At 50.0% G+C, this 20,680-nt stretch overlaps 1 protein-coding gene across 1 annotated transcript in view; it reads left to right on the top strand.

Annotated features, from left to right (window-relative positions):
• The first annotated feature begins 4,195 nt into the window (after positions 1–4,195).
• The window catches only part of dcaf7 (ddb1 and cul4 associated factor 7), a 56,524-nt gene continuing 40,039 nt past the window's right edge, over positions 4,196–20,680 (top strand). Inside the window, exons 1-2 of the mRNA XM_068013121.1 lie at positions 4,196–4,646; positions 10,385–10,496. Coding sequence (XP_067869222.1) covers positions 4,350–4,646; positions 10,385–10,496 — 409 coding nt within the window. The 5' untranslated portion in view covers positions 4,196–4,349. The remainder of the gene's footprint in view (positions 4,647–10,384; positions 10,497–20,680) is intronic.

The raw sequence follows: 20,680 nt of genomic DNA, 5'->3' as shown, positions 1-20,680 counted from the left end.
CCTGAAGTCCCCAGCATCACAGATGCCAGTCTTCAGCCAATTCGATTCACTCCACCTGATATCAAGAAACAGCTGAAGGTGCTGGATACTGCAAAATCTATGGGCCCTGACAACATTCTGGCAATAGTACTGAAGACTTGTGCTCCAGAACTAGTCGTGCCCCTAGCCAAGCAGTTCCAGTACAGCTACAACACTAGTATCTAACCCAGCAATGTGGAAAATTGCCCAGGTATGTCCTGTCCACAAAAAGGATAAATCCAATTCAGCCAATTACTGCCCATCAGCTACACTCCAACATCAGCAAAGTGATGGAAGATGTCATCGATAGTGCTAGCAAGCAGAACGAACTCATCAGGAACCTGCTCACTGATGCTCAGTTTGGGTTCTGCCAGAATTACTCATCTCCAGATCTCATTAGAGACTTGGTCCAAACATGAACAAAAGAGCTGAATTCCAGAGGTGAGATGAGAGTGACATCAAGGCAGCATTTGACCGAGTGCAACATCAAGGAGTCCTAGCAAAATTGAAGTCAATGGGAATTCGGAAAACTATCCTCTGCTTGTGCTCGTTGAAAGCCAATCATCTCAGCTCAATGACATCACTTCAGGAGTTCCTCAGGGTAGTGTCCGAGGCCCAGCCATCTTCAGCTGCTTCATCAATGACCTTCATTCCTCCATAAGGCCAGAAGTGGGGATGTTCACTGATGATAGTGTTCAGTACCATTCACAACTCCTTCGATACTGAAGCAGTCCATGTGCAGACGCAGCAGACGTGGATAACATTCAGCCTTGGGCTGACAAGTGGCAAGCAACATTCGTGCCACACAGGTGCCGGGCAATGACCATCTCCAACAAGAGAGAATCTAACCATCTCCCCTTGACATTCAATGGCATTACGATTACTGAATCCCCCACTATCAACATCCTGGGGGATCCCATTGACCAGAAACTGAACTGGACCAGCCATATAAATACTGTGGTGACAAGAGAAGGTCAGAGCCTGTGAATTCTGTGGCGAGTAACTCAACACCTGACTCCCCAAAGCCTGTCCACCATCTACAAGGCACAAGTCAGAAGTGTGATGGAATACTCTCCAAGGTGAGGATATGCTGGTAACCAGCCTGGTGAGCGGCAGCTGAGCTGGGCTGTGCAGATGTCCTGGTATAGGAACATAGGAAATAGGAGCAGGAGTAGGTCATTCAGCCCCTCGAGCTTGCTCCGCCATTCAACTGGATCATGACTGATCTACCTCAATGCCATTTTCCTGCACTATTCCCATATCCCTTGATATCGTTAACATCTAGAATCTCTTACCTGGAGGGAGTCGGGAGCGGCAGTGGCAGCAGCGGCGGACCTGCGAGGAACCTACTGGGGAGAGAATAAATCCAGATCCAGGCTCGGGGCCTTCCACCTACCTGGAGGGAGTTGGGAGCGGCTGCGACGGACCTGCGTGGAGACCAACTACCTCTATGCGCCGGAATCAAACTGTGACATTACAGGAAAGCCGTGAGTTAATTGGCTGGAGAGTATTGCTGTTTAGGGACTGAGTCTAAATAACTGGGAGTTAATAAAAACATTAAAAGGTCACGGAGCAAAGGCAAACAATATGTTAATGGTGTGTTGAAAGACAAAGCATTAGTACAGATTAGGTGATAATACACTGAATATTGAGCAGCAGCAAGTGCAAACCTGAAAAAAAACAGTGGGTAAGCAAACTGAACAAACTAAGATGAAATGAAATAAATGCAAAAAAAAAGATTGTAAAAAATGTAAAAAAGAATGTAAAAAAGAGGAAGAAAAAATAACTAAAAATGAAAGTAAAATAGGGTGCTGTCATGCTCTGAAATTATTGAACTCAAAGTTCAGTCTGGCAGGCTGTAGTGTGCCTAATCGGTAGATGCTGTTCCTCGAGCTTGCGTTGATGTTCACTGGAACACTGCAGCAATCCCAGGACAGAGATGTGAGCATGAGAGCAGGGGGGAGTGTTGAAATGGCAAGCAACCGGAAGCTCAGGGTCCTGCTTGCGGACTGAGCGGAGATGTTCCGCAAAGCGGTCACCCAGTCTGCGCTTGGTCTCCCCAATGTAGAGGAGACCACACTGTGAGCAGTGAATACAGTATACTACATTGAAAGAAGTACAAGTAAATCGCTGCTTCACCTGAAAGGAGTGTTTGGAGCCTGGGATAGTGAAGAGAGAGGAGGTAAATGGGCAGGTATTACACCTCCTGCGATTGCAGGGGAAGGTGCCATGGGACGGGGACGAGGTGGTGGGGGTAATGGAGGAGTGGACCAGGGTGTCGCGGAGGGAACGATCCCTTCGGAATGCTGACAGGTGAAGGGAGGGGAAGATGCGACTGGTAGTGGCATCACGCTGGAGGTGGCGGAAATGGCGGAGGATGATCCTTTGGATATGGAGGCTGGTGGGTGAAAAGTGAGGACAAGGGGGACCCTGTCACGGTTCTGGGAGGGAGGGGAAGGGGTGAGGGTAGAGATGCGGGGAATGGGTCGGACACGGTTGAGGGCCCTGTCAACCACAGTGGGGGGAAATCCTCGGTTGAGGAAAAAGGAGGTCATATCAGAAGCACCGTCATGGAAGGTAGCATCATCAGAGCAGATGCGTCGGAGATGGAGAAACTGGGAGAATGGAATGGAGTCCTTACAGGAGGTAGGGTGTGAAGAAGTGTAGTCGAGGTAGCTGTGGGAGTCGGTGGGCTTATAATGGATATTAGTAGACAACCTATCCCCAGAGATGGAGACAGAGAAGTCGAGGAAGGGAAGGGAAGTGTCAGAGATGGACCATGTAAAGGTGAGAGAAGGGTGGAAATTGGAAGCAAAGTTGATAAAGTTTTCCAGTTCGGGGCGGGAGCAGGAAACGGCACCGATACAGTCATCAATGTACTGGAAAAAGAGTTGGGGGAGGGGGCCTGAGTAGGACTGGAACAAAGAATGCTCGACATATCCCACAAAAAGACAGGCATAACTAGGACCCATGCGGGTACCCATAGCGACACCTTTTACTTGAAGGAAGTGAGTGGAGTTGAAGGAGAAGTTGTTCAATGTAGGAACAGGTTCAGCCAGGGGGAGGAGGGTGGTGGTGGATGGGGACTGGTTGGGCCTCTGTTCCAGGAAGAAGCGGAGAGCCCTCAAACCATCCTGGTGGGGGATGGAGGTGTAGAGCGATTGGGCGTCCATAGTGAAGAGGAGGCGGTTCGGGCCAGGAAACTGGAAACTGTCAAAATGACGTAGGGCGTCAGAAGAGTCACGGATGTAGGTGGGAAGAGACTGGACCAGCGGAGAAAAGATAGAGTCTAGATAGGAAGAAATAAGTTCAGTGGGGCAGGAGCAGGCTGACACAATGGGTCTGCCGGGACAGTCCCGTTTGTGGATTTTGGGAAGGAGGTAGAAGCGGGCTGTCCGGGGTTGTGGGACTATGAGGTTGGAAGCCGTAGAGGGAAGATCTCCAGAGGAGATGAGGTCAGTGACAGTCCTTTGGACGGTGGCTTGATGTTCGGTGGTGGGGTTATGGTCCAGAGGGAGGTAGGAAGAAGTGTCTGTGAGTTGGCGTTGAGCTTCTGCAAGGTAGAGGTCGGTACGCCATACAACAACAGCACCACCCTTGTCTGCAGGTTTGATGACCATGTCGGGGTTAGACCAGAGAGAACGGAGTGCCTCAAGTTCAGAGGGGGACAGGTTAGAGTGAGTGAGGGGGGCAGAGAAATTGAGACGACCAATGTCTCGCGAACAGTTTTCAATGAAGAGATCAAGAGCGGGTAAGAGGCCACGACCGCAATACTTGCCGCCAACCAAGTGCAACAATCCAACTGAGGAACCGCCCACCGCGTGCACGTTCAGGCCGTTAAACTAAGGATCTCACCTAAATGTGATTGGTGCCCTCCCCTGTCTGTCAAAGGTGAACTGCTCACCTCATCAATCTGAGGACCATACCAACGGAATAAAACCGCCCACCAATTCCTTGCAATTCATTGGTTAATTCGCTTGTCAATCCATAACGAGGTAGACCCGCCTCCATACGTACATCTGATTGGGAACATCGCCTGTCCGTCAACGTAATCTCCAAGCTAACCATCAATCAAAGCCAACATGCCGACGGAAGAAACGCCCATTTACTTGCCCTATGTCATTGGATAGTGCACCTGTCAATCCAGAGTCCGCCGGCTGTGATTGGTTGTGCCTGCTGTCAGTCAGCGGTTGGTTTCCGCTGTGAAATTGAGCGGTTTATTGTTGTGGCTCTCGAGCGCGGCGGATTGGGGGCGAGTGACGGACGGGCCGGGGCAGCTGGGCTGGAGCCGAGGCCGGGCTGGGGTCGGAGAGCAGGTCTGCCATCCCAAGATGAGCATGCACGGCAAGAGGAAGGAGATCTACAAGTACGAGGCGCCATGGACCGTGTACGCCATGAACTGGAGTGTGCGGCCCGACAAGCGCTTCCGCCTGGCGCTCGGCTCCTTCGTGGAGGAATACAACAACAAGGTGCAGATCGTGGGCCTGGACGAGGAGAGCTCGGAGTTCATCGCCCGCAACACCTTCGACCACCCGTACCCCACCACCAAAATCATGTGGATCCCCGACACCAAGGGCGTCTACCCCGACCTGCTCGCCACCTCCGGGGATTATCTGCGGGTCTGGAGGGTAAGGACAGGCGGAGGCCTGGGTCTGCCGGGGAATGAGGGGTAGGAGGGCATGGGAGAGGCGGGGATGAGATAGAGGGGTGGGGGTGGTGGGGGGACGGGACCCCGGAGAGAGAGCCCTGGGAGTGGGGGGAGTGGAGATGGGGGAGCGTGCCCTGGGAGTGAGTGGGGGGGGGTGGGTGGGGAAGGGGGAGAGTGCTCTGGGAGGGGGGGTTGGAGAAGGGGGAGAGTGCTCTGGGAGGGGGGGTTGGAGAAGGGGGAGAGTGCTCTGGGAGGGGGGGTTGGAGAAGGGGGAGAGTGCTCTGGGAGGGGGGGTTGGAGAAGGGGGAGAGTGCTCTGGGAGGGGGGGTTGGAGAAGGGGGAGAGTGCTCTGGGAGGGGGGGTTGGAGAAGGGGGAGAGTGCTCTGGGAGGGGGGGTTGGAGAAGGGGGAGAGTGCTCTGGGAGGGGGGGTTGGAGAAGGGGGAGAGTGCTCTGGGAGGGGGGGTTGGAGAAGGGGGAGAGTGCTCTGGGAGGGGGGGTTGGAGAAGGGGGAGAGTGCTCTGGGAGGGGGGGTTGGAGAAGGGGGTGAGTGCTCTGGGAGGGGGGGTTGGAGAAGGGGGAGAGTGCTCTGGGAGGGGGGGTTGGAGAAGGGGGAGAGTGCTCTGGGAGGGGGGGTTGGAGAAGGGGGAGAGTGCTCTGGGAGGGGGGGTTGGAGAAGGGGGAGAGTGCTCTGGGAGGGGGGGTTGGAGAAGGGGGAGAGTGCTCTGGGAGGGGGGGTTGGAGAAGGGGGAGAGTGCTCTGGGAGGGGGGGTTGGAGAAGGGGGAGAGTGCTCTGGGAGGGGGGGTTGGAGAAGGGGGAGAGTGCTCTGGGAGGGGGGGTTGGAGAAGGGGGAGAGTGCTCTGGGAGGGGGGGTTGGAGAAGGGGGAGAGTGCTCTGGGAGGGGGGGTTGGAGAAGGGGGAGAGTGCTCTGGGAGGGGGGGTTGGAGAAGGGGGAGAGTGCTCTGGGAGGGGGGGTTGGAGAAGGGGGAGAGTGCTCTGGGAGGGGGGGTTGGAGAAGGGGGAGAGTGCTCTGGGAGGGGGGGTTGGAGAAGGGGGAGAGTGCTCTGGGAGGGGGGGTTGGAGAAGGGGGAGAGTGCTCTGGAGGGGGGGTTGGAGAAGGGGGAGAGTGCTCTGGGAGGGGGGGTTGGAGAAGGGGGAGAGTGCTCTGGGAGGGGGGGTTGGAGAAGGGGGAGAGTGCTCTGGGAGGGGGGGTTGGAGAAGGGGGAGAGTGCTCTGGGAGGGGGGGTTGGAGAAGGGGGAGAGTGCTCTGGGAGGGGGGGTTGGAGAAGGGGGAGAGTGCTCTGGGAGGGGGGGTTGGAGAAGGGGGAGAGTGCTCTGGGAGGGGGGGTTGGAGAAGGGGGAGAGTGCTCTGGGAGGGGGGGTTGGAGAAGGGGGAGAGTGCTCTGGGAGGGGGGGTTGGAGAAGGGGGAGAGTGCTCTGGGAGGGGGGGTTGGAGAAGGGGGAGAGTGCTCTGGGAGGGGGGGTTGGAGAAGGGGGAGAGTGCTCTGGGAGGGGGGGTTGGAGAAGGGGGAGAGTGCTCTGGGAGGGGGGGTTGGAGAAGGGGGAGAGTGCTCTGGGAGGGGGGGTTGGAGAAGGGGGAGAGTGCTCTGGGAGGGGGGGTTGGAGAAGGGGGAGAGTGCTCTGGGAGGGGGGGTTGGAGAAGGGGGAGAGTGCTCTGGGAGGGGGGGTTGGAGAAGGGGGAGAGTGCTCTGGGAGGGGGGGTTGGAGAAGGGGGAGAGTGCTCTGGGAGGGGGGGTTGGAGAAGGGGGAGAGTGCTCTGGGAGGGGGGGTTGGAGAAGGGGGAGAGTGCTCTGGGAGGGGGGGTTGGAGAAGGGGGAGAGTGCTCTGGGAGGGGGGGTTGGAGAAGGGGGAGAGTGCTCTGGGAGGGGGGGTTGGAGAAGGGGGAGAGTGCTCTGGGAGGGGGGGTTGGAGAAGGGGGAGAGTGCTCTGGGAGGGGGGGTTGGAGAAGGGGGAGAGTGCTCTGGGAGGGGGGGTTGGAGAAGGGGGAGAGTGCTCTGGGAGGGGGGGTTGGAGAAGGGGGAGAGTGCTCTGGGAGGGGGGGTTGGAGAAGGGGGAGAGTGCTCTGGGAGGGGGGGTTGGAGAAGGGGGAGAGTGCTCTGGGAGGGGGGGTTGGAGAAGGGGGAGAGTGCTCTGGGAGGGGGGGGAGAGTGCTCTGGGAGGGGGGGGGTGGAGAAGGGGGAGAGTGCTCTGGGGGGGGTGGAAGGGGGCGAGTGCTCTGGGGGGGGTGGAAGGGGGCGAGTGCTCTGGGGGGGGTGGAAGGGGGCGAGTGCTCTGGGGGGGGGTGGAAGGGGGCGAGTGCTCTGGGGGGGGGTGGAGAAGGGGGAGAGTGCTCTGGGGGGGGGGAAGGGGGCGAGTGCTCTGGGGGGGGGTGGAGAAAGGGGAGAGTGCTCTGGGGGGGGGGGAAGGGGGCGAGTGCTCTGGGGGGGGTGGGGAAGGGGGAGAGTGCTCTGGGAGGGGGGGGTGGGGAAGGGGTAAGAGTGCTTTGGGGGTGGGGAAGGGGGAGAGTGCTCTGGGAGTGGGGGGGTGGGGAAGGGGGAGAGTGCTTTGGGAATGGGGGGGGGGTGGAGAAGGGGGAGAGTGCTCTGGGGGTGGGGGGGTGGAGAAGGGGGAGAGTGCTCTGGGGGTCGGGGGGTGGAAAAGGGGGAGAGTGCTCTGGGGGTGGGGGGGGGGAGAAGGGGGAGAGTGCTCTGGGGGTGGGGGGGGGGAGAAGGGGGAGAGTGCTCTGGGGGTGGGGGGGGGAGAAGGGGGAGAGTGCTCTGGGGGTGGGGGGGGGAGAAGGGGGAGAGTGCTCTGGGGGTGGGGGGGGAGAAGGGGGAGAGTGCTCTGGGAGTGGGGGTGGAGAAGGAGAGTGCTTTGGGAGTGGGGGTGGGGGGGTGGAGAAGGGGGAGAGTGCTTTGGGAGTGGGGGGGGGGGTGGAGATGGGGGAGAATGCTCTAGGAGTGGGGGAGGGTGGAGATGGGGGGGAGTGCCCTGGGATTGGGGATGTTGGGGGAGAGTGCCCTGGGAGGGAAGGGGGGGTGGTGGGTGGAGATAGGGGAGAGCTCTGGGAGTGTGGATGTTGGGGGAGAGTGCCCTGGGAGGGAGGGGGGCGGGGGGATGGGTGGAGATAGGGGAGAGCTCTGGGAGTGGGGATGGTGGGGGAGAGTGCCCTGGGAGGGGGGGGGGGTGGGTGGAGATGGGGGAGAGTGCCCTGGGAGTGGAGATGGTGGGGGAGAGTGCCCTGGGAGGGGGGGTGGTGATGGGGGAGAGTGCCCTGGGAAGGGGGGTGGTGATGGGGGAGAGTGCCCTGGGAAGGGGTGGAGATGGGGGAGAGTGCTTGGGGAAGGGGATGGGGGGAGAGTGCCCTGGGAGTGGGGGGGTGGTGGAGATGGGGGAGAATGCTCTGGGAGTGGGGGTGGGGGGGGGTGGAGAAGGGGGAGAGTGCTTTGGGAGTGGGGGGGGTGGAGAAGGGGGAGAGTGCTCTGGGGGTGGGGGGGGTTGGAGAAGGGGGAGAGTGCTCTTGGGGGGGGGGGGGTGTGTGGAGATGGGGGAGAGAGCTCTGGGAGTGGGGGTGGGGGGGGGTGGAGATGGGGGAGAATGCTCTGGGTGTGGGGGGGGTGGAGATGGGGGAGAATGCTCTGAGTGTGGGGGGGGGTGGAGATGGGGGAGAATGCTCTGGGAGTGGGGGGGGGTGGAGATGGGGGAGAATGCTCTGGGAGTGGGGGGCGGGTGGAGATGGGGGAGAGTGCCCTGGGAGGGGCGGGTGTGTGGAGATGGGGGAGAGTGCCCTGGGAGTGGGAAGGGTGGGGTGGAGATGGGGGAGAGTGCCCTGGGAAGGGGTGGAGATGGGGGAGAGTGCTTGGGGAGTGGGGGGGGGGTGTATGGAGATGGGGGGAGAGTGCCCTGGGAGTGGGGGAGTGGTGGAGATGGGGGAGTGCGCCCTGGGAGTGGGTGGGGGGGGGCGGGTGGAGATGGGGGAGAGTGCCCTGGGATTGGGTGGGGGTGGGGGGTGGAGATGGGGAGAATGCCCTGGGAGTGGTTGGGGGGTGGAGTTGGGGGAGAGTGCCCTGGGAGTTAGGGCGGGGGGGGGGGGTGGAGATGGGGGAGAGTGCCCTGGGAGTGAACTGCGAACAGACTGGAAATGTTGGCGCTTTGTTTTATTATGCGCTGATTTGTGTGAAATTTAAGTAATAGAGAAACTGAAGAGTCGGAGGATTTTTTGTGTTGTTGCTTGCTGTTGCAGAGAAAATGTTTATGGAAGTTTGAAGAGTTTTTTTTATATTTGAATTTATTCACTGTTACTGCTTTAATGTCACCCAATGACTCTGAAGCAGCAAGTTAGAGACTGGAAGGTCTCTATTTTGATTTAGAGACTAACATTAGCTGATCTCAGCATGCTGCAAGTGCCCTCAATATTCTGAGCGAAGGAGGGAAAAACCAGCCAGGGTTCCTGCTCCTGACTGCTGTTCAGTAGGCTGTGCTGTAAATTGCTTGTGTTAGATGGCCGGGCTGTAATGCCCTGCAAAGAGAATAACCTCAATCCTTGTTCGTACATGATTAGCCATTTGGAGGGGGATACTGGAATGCCTGTTGGATCACATACCAGCTAGAGTGAGCACCATCAGAAGGGGAAACTAGAGTTGTAGTCTGGGAACCATGTTCCAGGAATTTTGATGTTGATAATTCTCGCCACTGCAACCTTTAGCTGAGGGAGCGGTCGAGGGGGTGGGGGTATAATGACTGTGTGACAAGCAAATAAGAGAAGGGAAATGTTTTATGGTGTAGACTGTGTGCAATTGTGCCTCAAATTGTGCTGTCTCCTGGATTCTGCTGGAGGCATTGATCTTGGAGGTAGAATTCCATGGGTACCTTCACCAAGTGGCTATTCTGCATATGAAAGCAGGGTATTAAATCACGTAAGCCTATCTGTCCAGCTCAGTTTTATCCTCTCCTAATGTCCACACATGCTTTCCAGCTGAGTCACTGGTCCGTGATTGAGAGCAACTGACTGATCATTTCTTTCTTTTCCCCCCTTTTGCCCTGGATCTTGGGGCCATCTGCACTGTCCCGTGCACCCAAGTTGAGACTTGCTAACCCAGCACTGATTAAACCGAGTAATGTCTTGGTCGGTGTGCTTTGGCAATGTGCCTCACTTTGCACTTAGTAGCTCGCTGATTGTTTAGTCAGTAACTTCTGTTTCTAAAATGCAATTGAGGGTGTGTATTGTTGATGGATCTCTAACTATACCTCAGTTTCTTGAAATCCTGAGGGATTATATTGTTTTTTCTTCTGAATCATTGTATTGTGCGATGGAGTTGTTTTCCAAAGGTATAGTGTCACAGGATTAAGGGATGAAGAATTGTAGATGTTGATACTGAAGTATAGTTACAGATTTAATCGATAGAGCGGCTCAAGTTACTGGTGGAGCAGTAGCGGGGTGCAGCAAATGGCTTCTTGAGTCAGCGGGTTTTCTCATCACTATTGACTTGTGCTGAAGTACATAGAGTTTTTGTGTTGGGATTGGCTGAGATGATTCCACTTGCATCGAATGGCCTGCTGATGGTCACTGGCAAGGTTCACTTATGAGGAATGGGCACTCGAGCAGTGTACCACACGGGGCACCTGGCTAGCATGAGCTGGGGCCATCAAAAGAGTGGGAAGAACTAAGCAAGTGGCGGAGAAGTTTGCTAAATATTTTTTCATTCTCTTCATGTTCCAGGTGAGCGATACAGAAACACGGCTGGAATGCTTACTAAATAATAACAAGAACTCTGACTTCTGTGCGCCTCTGACCTCATTTGACTGGAATGAAGTGGATCCAAATCTCTTGGGTAAGGAAGAACTGCAAGCTTTGCACCACCATCTCAGCTTCTGGCAACTCGTGCAGCTCAGAACTTTGCAATTAGCTCCGTAAATTTCAGCCCCCTTCCGTGTAATCTCAGACACAAACGCTTTGTGTTCAGTCTTTGTAATGATGTCAAGTAACGTTAGAGAGCAGAGGGATTGATTGCCCGTGGGATTTCTGTGGCTATGAGGGAGCAGACAGAACCCCCTTATTGCCTTTTCTAGTTTATTGGCTAATTTTTATGAAATTAAGCAAATGCAAAAAAACTATTTTGAGACTCAATGTCTGAAAGAGATGAACCACAAATGCATTTATTTGTGAAGTTTTCTTATTTTTAATTGTGAATTTTGTGCTCATTGAGGTGAGGGGAATTAAGTGCTGCAAAGTGGAACTTATTTTCCCACTGTGAGCATCCCATACTGCACCAGTGTGTCTTTTTTCCCATTTCACACACTTCTGAGTGAAATTGCCAAATTAAGGACAGTTTTGTACATTAGACCCATGTCAGAAATCGGATTGGGTTTGCCAAGTTCATAGGATCCTTACAAGTGGTAGTTGGAGGAAACCTGGACTCCATTACTCTGGATTATGTGATCCCAGGTCCCAGTCAGACAGTGTCTAACTCACTCAATGAAAGAGAGCGGTGCAGTCAATTGATGCACTAATTGTTATGAGAGCTTCTATTTTAAAAAAAAATGTTTTTTGGAAATGGATTGTGGAAATGGATTCATTTGGAAGCCTGAAGAAATGTTGGACTTTGTTTTTTTCACCGGGATCATTGAAAATCACTTGACTGAAAGCATTTCACAGAATTGTTACAGAGCAGAAGGAAGCCATTCGGCCCATCATGTCCGCACCGGCTCTCTGAAAGAGCAACTCCTTCAGTTCCATTCCCCTGCCTTCTCCCCATAACCCTGCACATTCTAATCTAATTCCCTTTTGAATGCTTCAATCGAACCTGCCTCCACCATGTTCTCAGGCAGCGCATTCCAGATCTTTACCACTTGCTGCGTGAAAAAGATTTTCCTCATGTCACATTTGCTTCTCTTAGCAAATATTTTAAATCTGTGCCCTCTCGTTCTTGATCCTTTCACGAGTGGAAGCAGTTTCTCTCTATCTACTCCAGACCCCTCATGATTTTGAATACCTTTATAAAATCACCTCTCCGCCTTCTCTTCAAGGAAAACAGTCCTAACTTCTCCAATCTATCTTCATAACTGAAATTCCTCATCCGTGGAACCATTCTCATGAATCGTTTCTGTACTCTCTCCAATGCCGTCACATCTTTGCTGAAGTGCGCGCCTAGAATTGGATGCAGTACTCCAGCTGAGGTCTAACTAGTGTCTTATACAAGTTCAACATAACTTCTTTGCTCTTGTACTTTGTTCCAATTAATAAAGCCCAGGATACTGTATGCTTTATTAACTGCTCTCTCAACCTGTCCTGCCATCTTCAATGACTTATGCACATGTACACGTAGGTCCCTCTGCTCCTGCACCCCCTTTAGAATTGTACCCTTTATTCTATATTGTCTCTCCATGTTCTCCCTACCAAAATGAATCACTTCACATTTCTCTGCATTGAACTTCATCTGCTACCTGTTTGCCCATTCTACCAACTTGTCTATGTCCTTTTGGAGTTCTACACTATCCTCCTCACAGTTCACAATGCTTCCAAGTTTCGTAACATCTGCAAACTTTGAAATTGTGCCCTGTACACCAAGGTCTAGGTCATTAATATATATCAGGAAAAGCAAGGGTCCCAACACTGATCCCTGGGGAACTCCACTACAAACCTTCCTCCAGCCTGAAAAACATCCATTAACCACTACTCTTTGTTTCCTGTCACTCAGCCAATTTCGTATCCATGTTGCTAGTGTCCCTTTTATTCCATGAGCTACAAGTTTGCTTACAAGTCATTTGTGTGGCACCTTATCAAATGCCTTTTGAAAGTCCATGTACAGCACATCAGCATTGTCCTCATCAACCCTATCTGTTACCACCTCAAAAAAACTCCAGCAAGTTAGTTAAGCATGATTTTCCCTTAAGAAATCCATGCTGGCTTTCCTTAATTAACTCACATTTGTCCATCTGACAATTGATTTTGTCCTGAATTATTTTTTCTAGATGTTTTCCCACCACCGAAGTTAAACTGACTGGTTTGTAATTGCTGGGCTTGTCTTTACACCCTTTTTTGAACAAGAGTGTGACGTTTGCAAGCTCCAGTCCTCTGACACCACCCCCGAGTCTAAGGAAGACTGAATAATTGTGGCCAGTGCCTCTGCGATTTCTACCCTCACTTCTCATCGGGACCTGGTGCTTTAACCACTAAGTACAGACAGCCTATCTAATACTTCTTTATCAGTTTTAAACCCCTCTAGTGCTTGACTTATCTCCTCTTTCAAGATTTCCTGGGTTGCATCTTCTTGGTAAAGACAGATACAAAGTATTTTAATACCTCAGCTATGCCCTCTGCCTCCATGTGTAAATCCCCTTTCTGGCCCCTAATCGGCCCCACTCCTCCTTTTGCCACTGTTTTACTATTTAAATGCCTATAGAAAACTTTGGGATTTCCTTTAATGCTAGCTGCCTGTCTCTTTTCATGCTCTGTCTTTGCTTTTTCATTTCCCCTCTGGACCTTCTATATTCAGCCAGGTTCTCAATAGTATTTTCTACCTGGCATCTGTCATAAGCACACTTTTTCTTTATCTTAATCTCTACCTCTTTTGTCATCCAGGGAGCTCTGGATTTATTTGCTGTTTTTTTCCCCTTCAAGGGAACATATCTTGACTGTGCCTGAGCTATCTCTTTTTTGAAGGTAGCCCATTGTTCATCTACCGGTTTTCCTGCTAGCTTCTGACTCCAATTTATTTGCTCCAGCTCCGTTTTTACCTGATTGAAGTTGGCCTTCCCCCAGTTAATTATTCTTACCCTGGATTATTCTGTGTCCTTTTCCATAGTCAGCCTAAACCTTATGATACAATGAACACTATCCCCTAAATGCGCTCCTACTGATACTTGATCCACTTGGCCCACCTCATTCCCAAGAACCAGGTCTGAGCAGTGCCTCCTTTCTCATTAGACTAGCAACATAATGTTTTCCTGAACACACTCTAGGAACCCTCGCCCCTCATTGCCCTTTACACTACTATTATCCCAGTCTATGCTTGGATAATTAAAGTCCCTCATGATAACTACCCTATAATTTTTGCACCTCTCTGTAATTTCCTTGCAAATTTGTTCCTCCGTGTCCTTCCCACTAGCTGGTGGCCGATAGACAACACATAGAAAAATAACAGGAGTAGGCTATTCGGCCCTTTGATCCTGCTCTGCCATTCAGTACGGTCATGGCTGATCATCCAAACTCAGTAACCTGTTTCTGCTTTCTCCCCGTATCCTTTGATCCCATTAGCCCTAAGAGCTATATCAAACCCTTTCTTGAATACCGATCAATGTAACCGCACCTTTTTTGTTCCTTAGTTCTGGCTAAATGCTTACTAACCAAACGCTTACTGGAAGAATCAAGGAGCGCTAAAAACAACCTCTACTGGAGATAACCTGCCTTAAAATAAATAAACAACAGGAACCTTGGACTAAGGGGAAATGTTTACAGTGAAGCCACATGTTAAGGTTTATGGAAGTCAAGACGTTGACTTTCTGTTTGGGGTTTGGATTGTTTTCAGTTCAGTTGGGGTATGAACTGTTTTGAAAACAGTTTTGCCTGCCAAGAAAAAAGACCCCCAGCTCATATTTCCTGCACTTCTCTAAGAGACCCTGAGAGGTCCAGTGAGTCAGCTCCTCTTTCCTCCTGTCTTTGGAAAAACCCTGCGATTCAAGTGTATGCTGACTGAAACCCCTGATGCCACATTTCTCCTGGAAAAAACCTGCCAGATTAATTCTCGATCCTCCTGAAAAGAACTGCTCCAGAAAATGTCCCAGTAACCCGTCACCGAATACACGGACGCCAGACCAAAAGGGACAACTGACATCCTTCCATATCATCTTTTCTTCAAGAATTAGCAAGTATTTGGCCAAAGTGTTCTCTTTTTTTTGTCTATTTTTTTGTAACAAAGCTCTGCAGCGAAAATCTCTTCATTATTGAGGATACAAGTATCCTAGTATTAGCTGTAAGCCAGGAAATGGAAGGGAGGGAGGAACTCAAGAAAACTGCAATCACCGGGGAAGTGGTACTGAAAAACTGCTTGGAGCTTCGGGCTGACAAGTCCCCGGGTCTTGATGGACGTCATCCTTGGGTGTTAAAAGAAGTGGCTAGTGAGATAGTTGATGCATTAGTTTTCATTTTCCAAAATTCCCTAGATTCGGGGAAGGTTCCATTTAGATTAGAAAATAGCGAATGTAACTCCTTTATTCAAAAAGGGAGGGAGACAGAAAGCAGGAAACTGCAGGCCAATTAGTTTAACATCTGTCTTAGAGAAAATGTTAGAAGCTATTATTAAAGATGTCATAGCAGGACATTTAGAACGGTTCAAGGTAATCAAGCAGAGTTAACACGGTTTTGTGAAAGGGAAATCATGTTTAACTAATTTATTGGAGTTCTTTGAGGGAGTTACCTGAGCTGCGGATGAAGGGGTGAAGGTGGATGTACTGAACTTAAATTTCCAGAAGGCATTTGATAAGGTGCCACGTCAAAGGTTATTGCAGAAAATAAAAGCTCATGGTGTAGGGGGTAACATATTGGCATGAATAGAAGATTGGCTAGCTAACAGGAAACAGAAGTCGGCATAAATAGTTCATTTTCTGGTTGGCAAGATGTAATGAGTGGTGTGCCACAGGGATCTGTGCTGGGGCCTCAACTTTTTACAATTTATATAAATGATTTGAATGAAGGGACTGAAGGTATGGTTGCTAAATTTGCTGATGACACAAAGATATGTAGGTAAGTAACTTGTGAAGAGGACATAAGGAAGCTATAAAGGGATATAGATAGGTTGTGAGTGGGCAAAGACCTGGCAAATATAGTATAATGTGGGAAAATGTGAAATTGTCCGCTTTGGCAGGAAGAATAAAAAAAGATTATCTGAATGGTGAGAGATTGCAGAGCTCTGAGATACAGAGGGATCTGGGTGTCCTCGTGCATGAATTGCAAAAGATTAGTATACAGGTACAGCAAGTAATTCAGAAAGCTAATAGAATGTTATCGTTTATTGCGAGGAGAATTGAATACAAAAGTAGGGAGGTTATGCTTAAGCTGTACTGGGCGTTGGTGAAACCACATTTGGAGTACTGTGTACAGTACTGGTCTCCTTATTTAAGGAAGGATGTAAATGTGTTGGAGGCAGTACAGAGAAGATTTACTAGACTAATACCTGGAATGGACGGGCTGTGTTACGGTGAAAGATTGAACCGATTAGGCTTGTATCCGCTGGAATTTAGAAGAATAAGAGGCGACTTGATTGAAACATACAGGATCCTGAGGGGTCTTAACAGGGTGGATGTGGAAAGGATGTTTCCCCTTGTGGAAGAATCTGGAACTAGGGGTAACTGTTTAAAAATAAGGGGTTGCCCATTTAAGACACATGAGAATTTTTTTCTCTGAGGGGCGTGAGTCTTTGGAATTCTCTTCCTCAATAGGCAATGGAAGCAGAGTCTTCGAATATTTTTAAGGCAGAGGTAGATAGAGTCTTGATAAGCAAGGGTGTGGAAGGTTATCGGGGGTAGGTGAAAATGTGGAGCAATCAGTTCAGCCCTGAACGTATTGAATGGTGGAGCAGGCCTGAAGGGCCGAGTGGCCGCCTCCTGCTCCTAGTTCGTATGTTCTTTATTTTTGGTTAAACTGTGTGTGGGGCATTGGGGGGATGGGGGGGCTCTAAGGTAGAAAGGGAACTTTCATATTTCAATCTGTGTGTTAATGCTTTGCTTTGTTACTGGATAAGTCTTATTTTATAATGTGATAATTTTGTTGTTTATTAAACCTAGTTTGGTATAGTTTATTCTGGGATGAAGAGTAGAGCATATGATTGACCATATTGCTAAATGGGTGAACATTTAAATATATGTTGTGACATGTGGAGAAGTGGAACTAGAAAAGACAATGCACTCCTCCTGCCTTGGTCATAACATAATCCACAGAATAGTAGGACAGTTTCCCCAATGCTGCTTGGTAGTCACTGTGGGGAAGGCAACAGGTAATAGCCAGTTGCTCCCCACAACAAAGGAGGGAGAATTATTCCATGGCCAGTTGCAGTCACATTTTACCTCACATGTAGTGTAGAGAAGCTGTGGCCTGGGTGCAAGCTGCTGAACCTCCGTGGCAGGCGATGTATGCCAATGGAGAAAGAAAACCAGGCACAGTGAAACCTTTAGCATTTTAATATGGAATGTTACAGCACAGAAGCAGGCAATTCAGCTCATTAGTTCTAGCTTCCCTTTAATGGCATCTATGCTAATTGCCTCAACTGGTCTACCGAGTCCAAGTTCCACATTCTTGTCACTCTGAGTATAGAAGTTTCTTCTGAATTGCTTATTGGATTTATTGGTGATTATCTTATTTCAATTTTAATTCTGGTCTCTTCCCATCCCCCTCTCCACAAGTAGAAACATTTTCTGTACAACTACTCTTTCAAACCCCTTCATAATTTTAAAGACCTCTTGGATCATCCCTCAGTCTTTTCGAGAAAAAGTATCCCTTGCTTGTAAGTCTTTCCTGATAGTTGTACACTCTCAGTTCTAGTATCATCCTTGTAAATGTTAATTGCGTTTTCTCTGCTTCTATTTCCTTTTAGTAATATGGATTCCCAGACTCTGCATAGTACTCGAACCTGGCCTAACCAAGGTTCTATATAGGTCTAACATAACTTTCAAATGCTGGCTGTGGTTGAGTGATAGCACCTTTGCCTGTCGGAAGGTAATGAGTTCAAGTTCCACCCCAGAGGCTTGAGCACAAAATCTAGGCTGACACTTCGAACCATAGAACCAGCAATAAATTACAGCACAGAAGGAGCCCATTCAGTCGAAAAAGCTAGCCGCCCCAGTTAATTCTAAACTTCCAGCACCTGGTCCATAGCCTTGCAGGTTACAGTACTTCAGGTGCATGTCCAGGTACCTTTTAAAAATAATTGAGGGTTTCTGCCTCTACCACCATTCCTGGCAGTGAATTCCAGGCACCCACCACCCTCTGGGTGAAAAAGCTTTTCCTCATGTCCCCTCTAATCCTTCTACCAATCACCTTAAAGCTGTGTCCCCTGGTAATTGACCTCTCCGCTAGGGGAAATAGGTCCTTCCTGTCTACTCTATCTAGGCCCCTCATAATTTTGTACACCTCAATTAAGTCACCCCTTAGCCTCCTCTGTTCTAAGGAAAACAGCCCTAGCCTATCCAATCTATCTTCGTGGCTGCAACTTTCAAGCCCTGGCAACATTCTTGTAAATCTCCTCTGTACTCTCTACAGAGCAATTATGTCTTTCCTGTAATGTGGTGACCAGAACTGTGTGCAGTACCCCAGCTGTGGCCTAACCACGTTTTATACCGTTGCAGCATTACATCCCTGCTATTGTATTCTATACCTCGGCCAATAAAGGAAAGCATTCCATATGCCTTCTTCACTCTATCTGTCTGTCCTGCCACCTTTAGAGACCTGTGGACATGCACTTCTACCTCTCTCAATATCCTCCCGTTTATTGTGTATTCCTTTGTTTTATTTAGCCTCCCCAAATGCATTACCTCACACTTCTCTGGATTGAATTCCATTTGCCACTTTTCCACCCACTCAACCAAACCATTACTATCATTCTGGAGTCTACAGCTATCCTCTTCACTATCAACTACATGGTCAATTTTTGTGTCATCAGCAAATTTCCCATTCGTGCCTCCCACATTTAAGTCCAAATCATTAATATATATCACCAGCAGCAAGGGACCCAACACTGAGCCCTGTGGAACGCCACTGGAAACAGCTTTCCATTTGCTAAAACATCTATCGACTACTACCCTTTGTTTCTGTCCCTGAGCCAATTCTGGATCCAACCTGCCACATTCCCCTGTATCCCATGGGCTTTAATTTTACTGCCACGCGGAACCTTGTCAAATGCCTTACTAAAATCCATGTAGACCGCATCCACTGCAGTACCCTCATCAATCCTCCTTGTTACTTCCTCAAAGAATTCAATTAAATTAGTAAGACATGACCTTCCCTTAACAAATCCATGCTGACTATCCCTGATCAATCCGTGCCTTTCTAAGTGGTAGTTTATCCTGTCCCTCAGAATTGATTCTAATAAATTACCCACCACCAAGGTCAGACTGACCGGCCTATAATTATTTGGCCGATCCCTTGCACCCTTTTTAAACAATGGTATAACGTTCGCTGACCTCCAATCCTCTGGTACCTCAACTGTTTCCAGTGAGGATTTGAAGATGATCCTCAGCACATCTGCCATTTCCTCCCTGGCTTCCTTTAACAACCTGGGATGCAATCCATCGGCCCTGGCACTTTATCCACTTTCAAGGATGTCAGACCCTCTAGTACTTCCTCTCTCATTATGCTTATCGTATCTAATATTTCACACTCCTCTTTTACTACAATGTCTGCATCATCCCTCTCCTTTGTGAAGACAGAGACAAAAAACTCATTAAGGACCCTGCCCACATTATCTTCATCGTGTAAGTGTAACCACCTTCTTGAATGTGTAAGTTCCCTTGTACATCTCTGATAGGCCCTACCCTTTCCTTAGTTATCCTCTTGTTCTTACTGAACTGATAAAACATCTTTGGGTTTTCCTTGATTTTATCTGCCAACGTTTTTTCATGTTCTCTCTTTGCTTTTCTAATTTCCTTTTTTACTTCAGCCCTGCACTTTCTATACTCCTAGGCTTTCTAAAGTATTAAGCTTATGACGATCACAAAAAACTTTATTTTTCGGCTTTAAGTTACCCTGTAAGCCTCTAGATAACCAGGGGGCACTAGATTTGGCCGTACCACCTTTATCTTTGTGGGGACAAGCCTACACTGTGTCTATAGAATCTCGCTTTTGAATGCCTGCCACTGGTTGGTTTTCTTTCAAGTAATTGTATCCCGTCTACTTTCACCAGATCATCAATGTTTCGTAAACTTGCCTTTCCCCAATTTAGAACCTTAACTCCTGTTTTATCTTTGTCCTTTTCCATGATTATGCTAAAACTAACTGTATTATGGTCACTGTTACATTTCAGTGTAATATGATGGAGTGCTGCACTATCAGAGGTGCTGTTGTTCAGCTGTGATATTAACAACAGAAGCGCCATCTGCCCTCTTGAGTAGACTTTTTAAAAAAAAATTCTTTCACTGGATGTGAGTATCACTGGCTAGGCCAGCATTTATTGCCCGTCCCTAATTGCCCTTGAAAAAGTGGTGATCAGCCTCCTTTGATTTGATTTTGATTTGATTTAGAGATACAGCACTGAAACAGGCCCTTCGGCCCACCGAGTCTGTGCTGACCATTAACCACCCATTTATACTAATGCTACACTAATCCCATATTCCTACCCCATCCTCACCTGTCCCTATATTCCCCTACCACCTACCTATACTAGGGGCAATTTATAATGGCCAATTTACCTATCAACCTGCAAGTCTTTTGGCTGTGGGAGGAAACCGGAGCACCCGGAGGAAACCCACGCAGACACAAGGAGAACTTGCAAACTCCACACAGGCAGTACCCAGAATTGAACCCGGGTCGCTGGAGCTGTGAGGCTGCGGTGCTAACCACTGCGCCGCCCTTGAACCGCTGCAGTCTATGTGGTGTAGGTACATCCACAGTGCTGTTAGGAAGGGAGTTCCAGAATTTTGACCCAATGACAGTGTCGGAATAGCGATATAGTTCCAAGTCAGAATAGTGTGTGGCATGGAGGAGAACTTGCAGGTGGTGGCTTTCCCATGCATCTGCTGCCCTTGTCCTTCTAGGTGGTAGAGGTCGTGGGTTTGGAAGGTGCTGTCGAAGGAGTCTTGGTGAGTTGCTGCAATGCATCTTGTAGATGGTACACACTGCTGCCACGGTGCGTCGGTGGTGGAGGGAATGAATATTGAAGATGGGGAGCCAAGTTTTGTCCTGGATGGCGTCGAGCTTCTTGGTGTTGGAGCTGCACTCATCCGGGCAAGTGGAGAGTATTCCATCACACTCCTGATTTGTGCCTAGTAGATGGTGGACAGTCAGGAGATGAGTTACTCGCTGCAGAAT

The sequence above is a fragment of the Heterodontus francisci genome, chromosome 33, assembly GCF_036365525.1.
Source record: "Heterodontus francisci isolate sHetFra1 chromosome 33, sHetFra1.hap1, whole genome shotgun sequence".
NCBI lineage: Eukaryota > Metazoa > Chordata > Chondrichthyes > Heterodontiformes > Heterodontidae > Heterodontus > Heterodontus francisci.
This window is presented reverse-complemented; position numbering and strand designations above follow the sequence as displayed.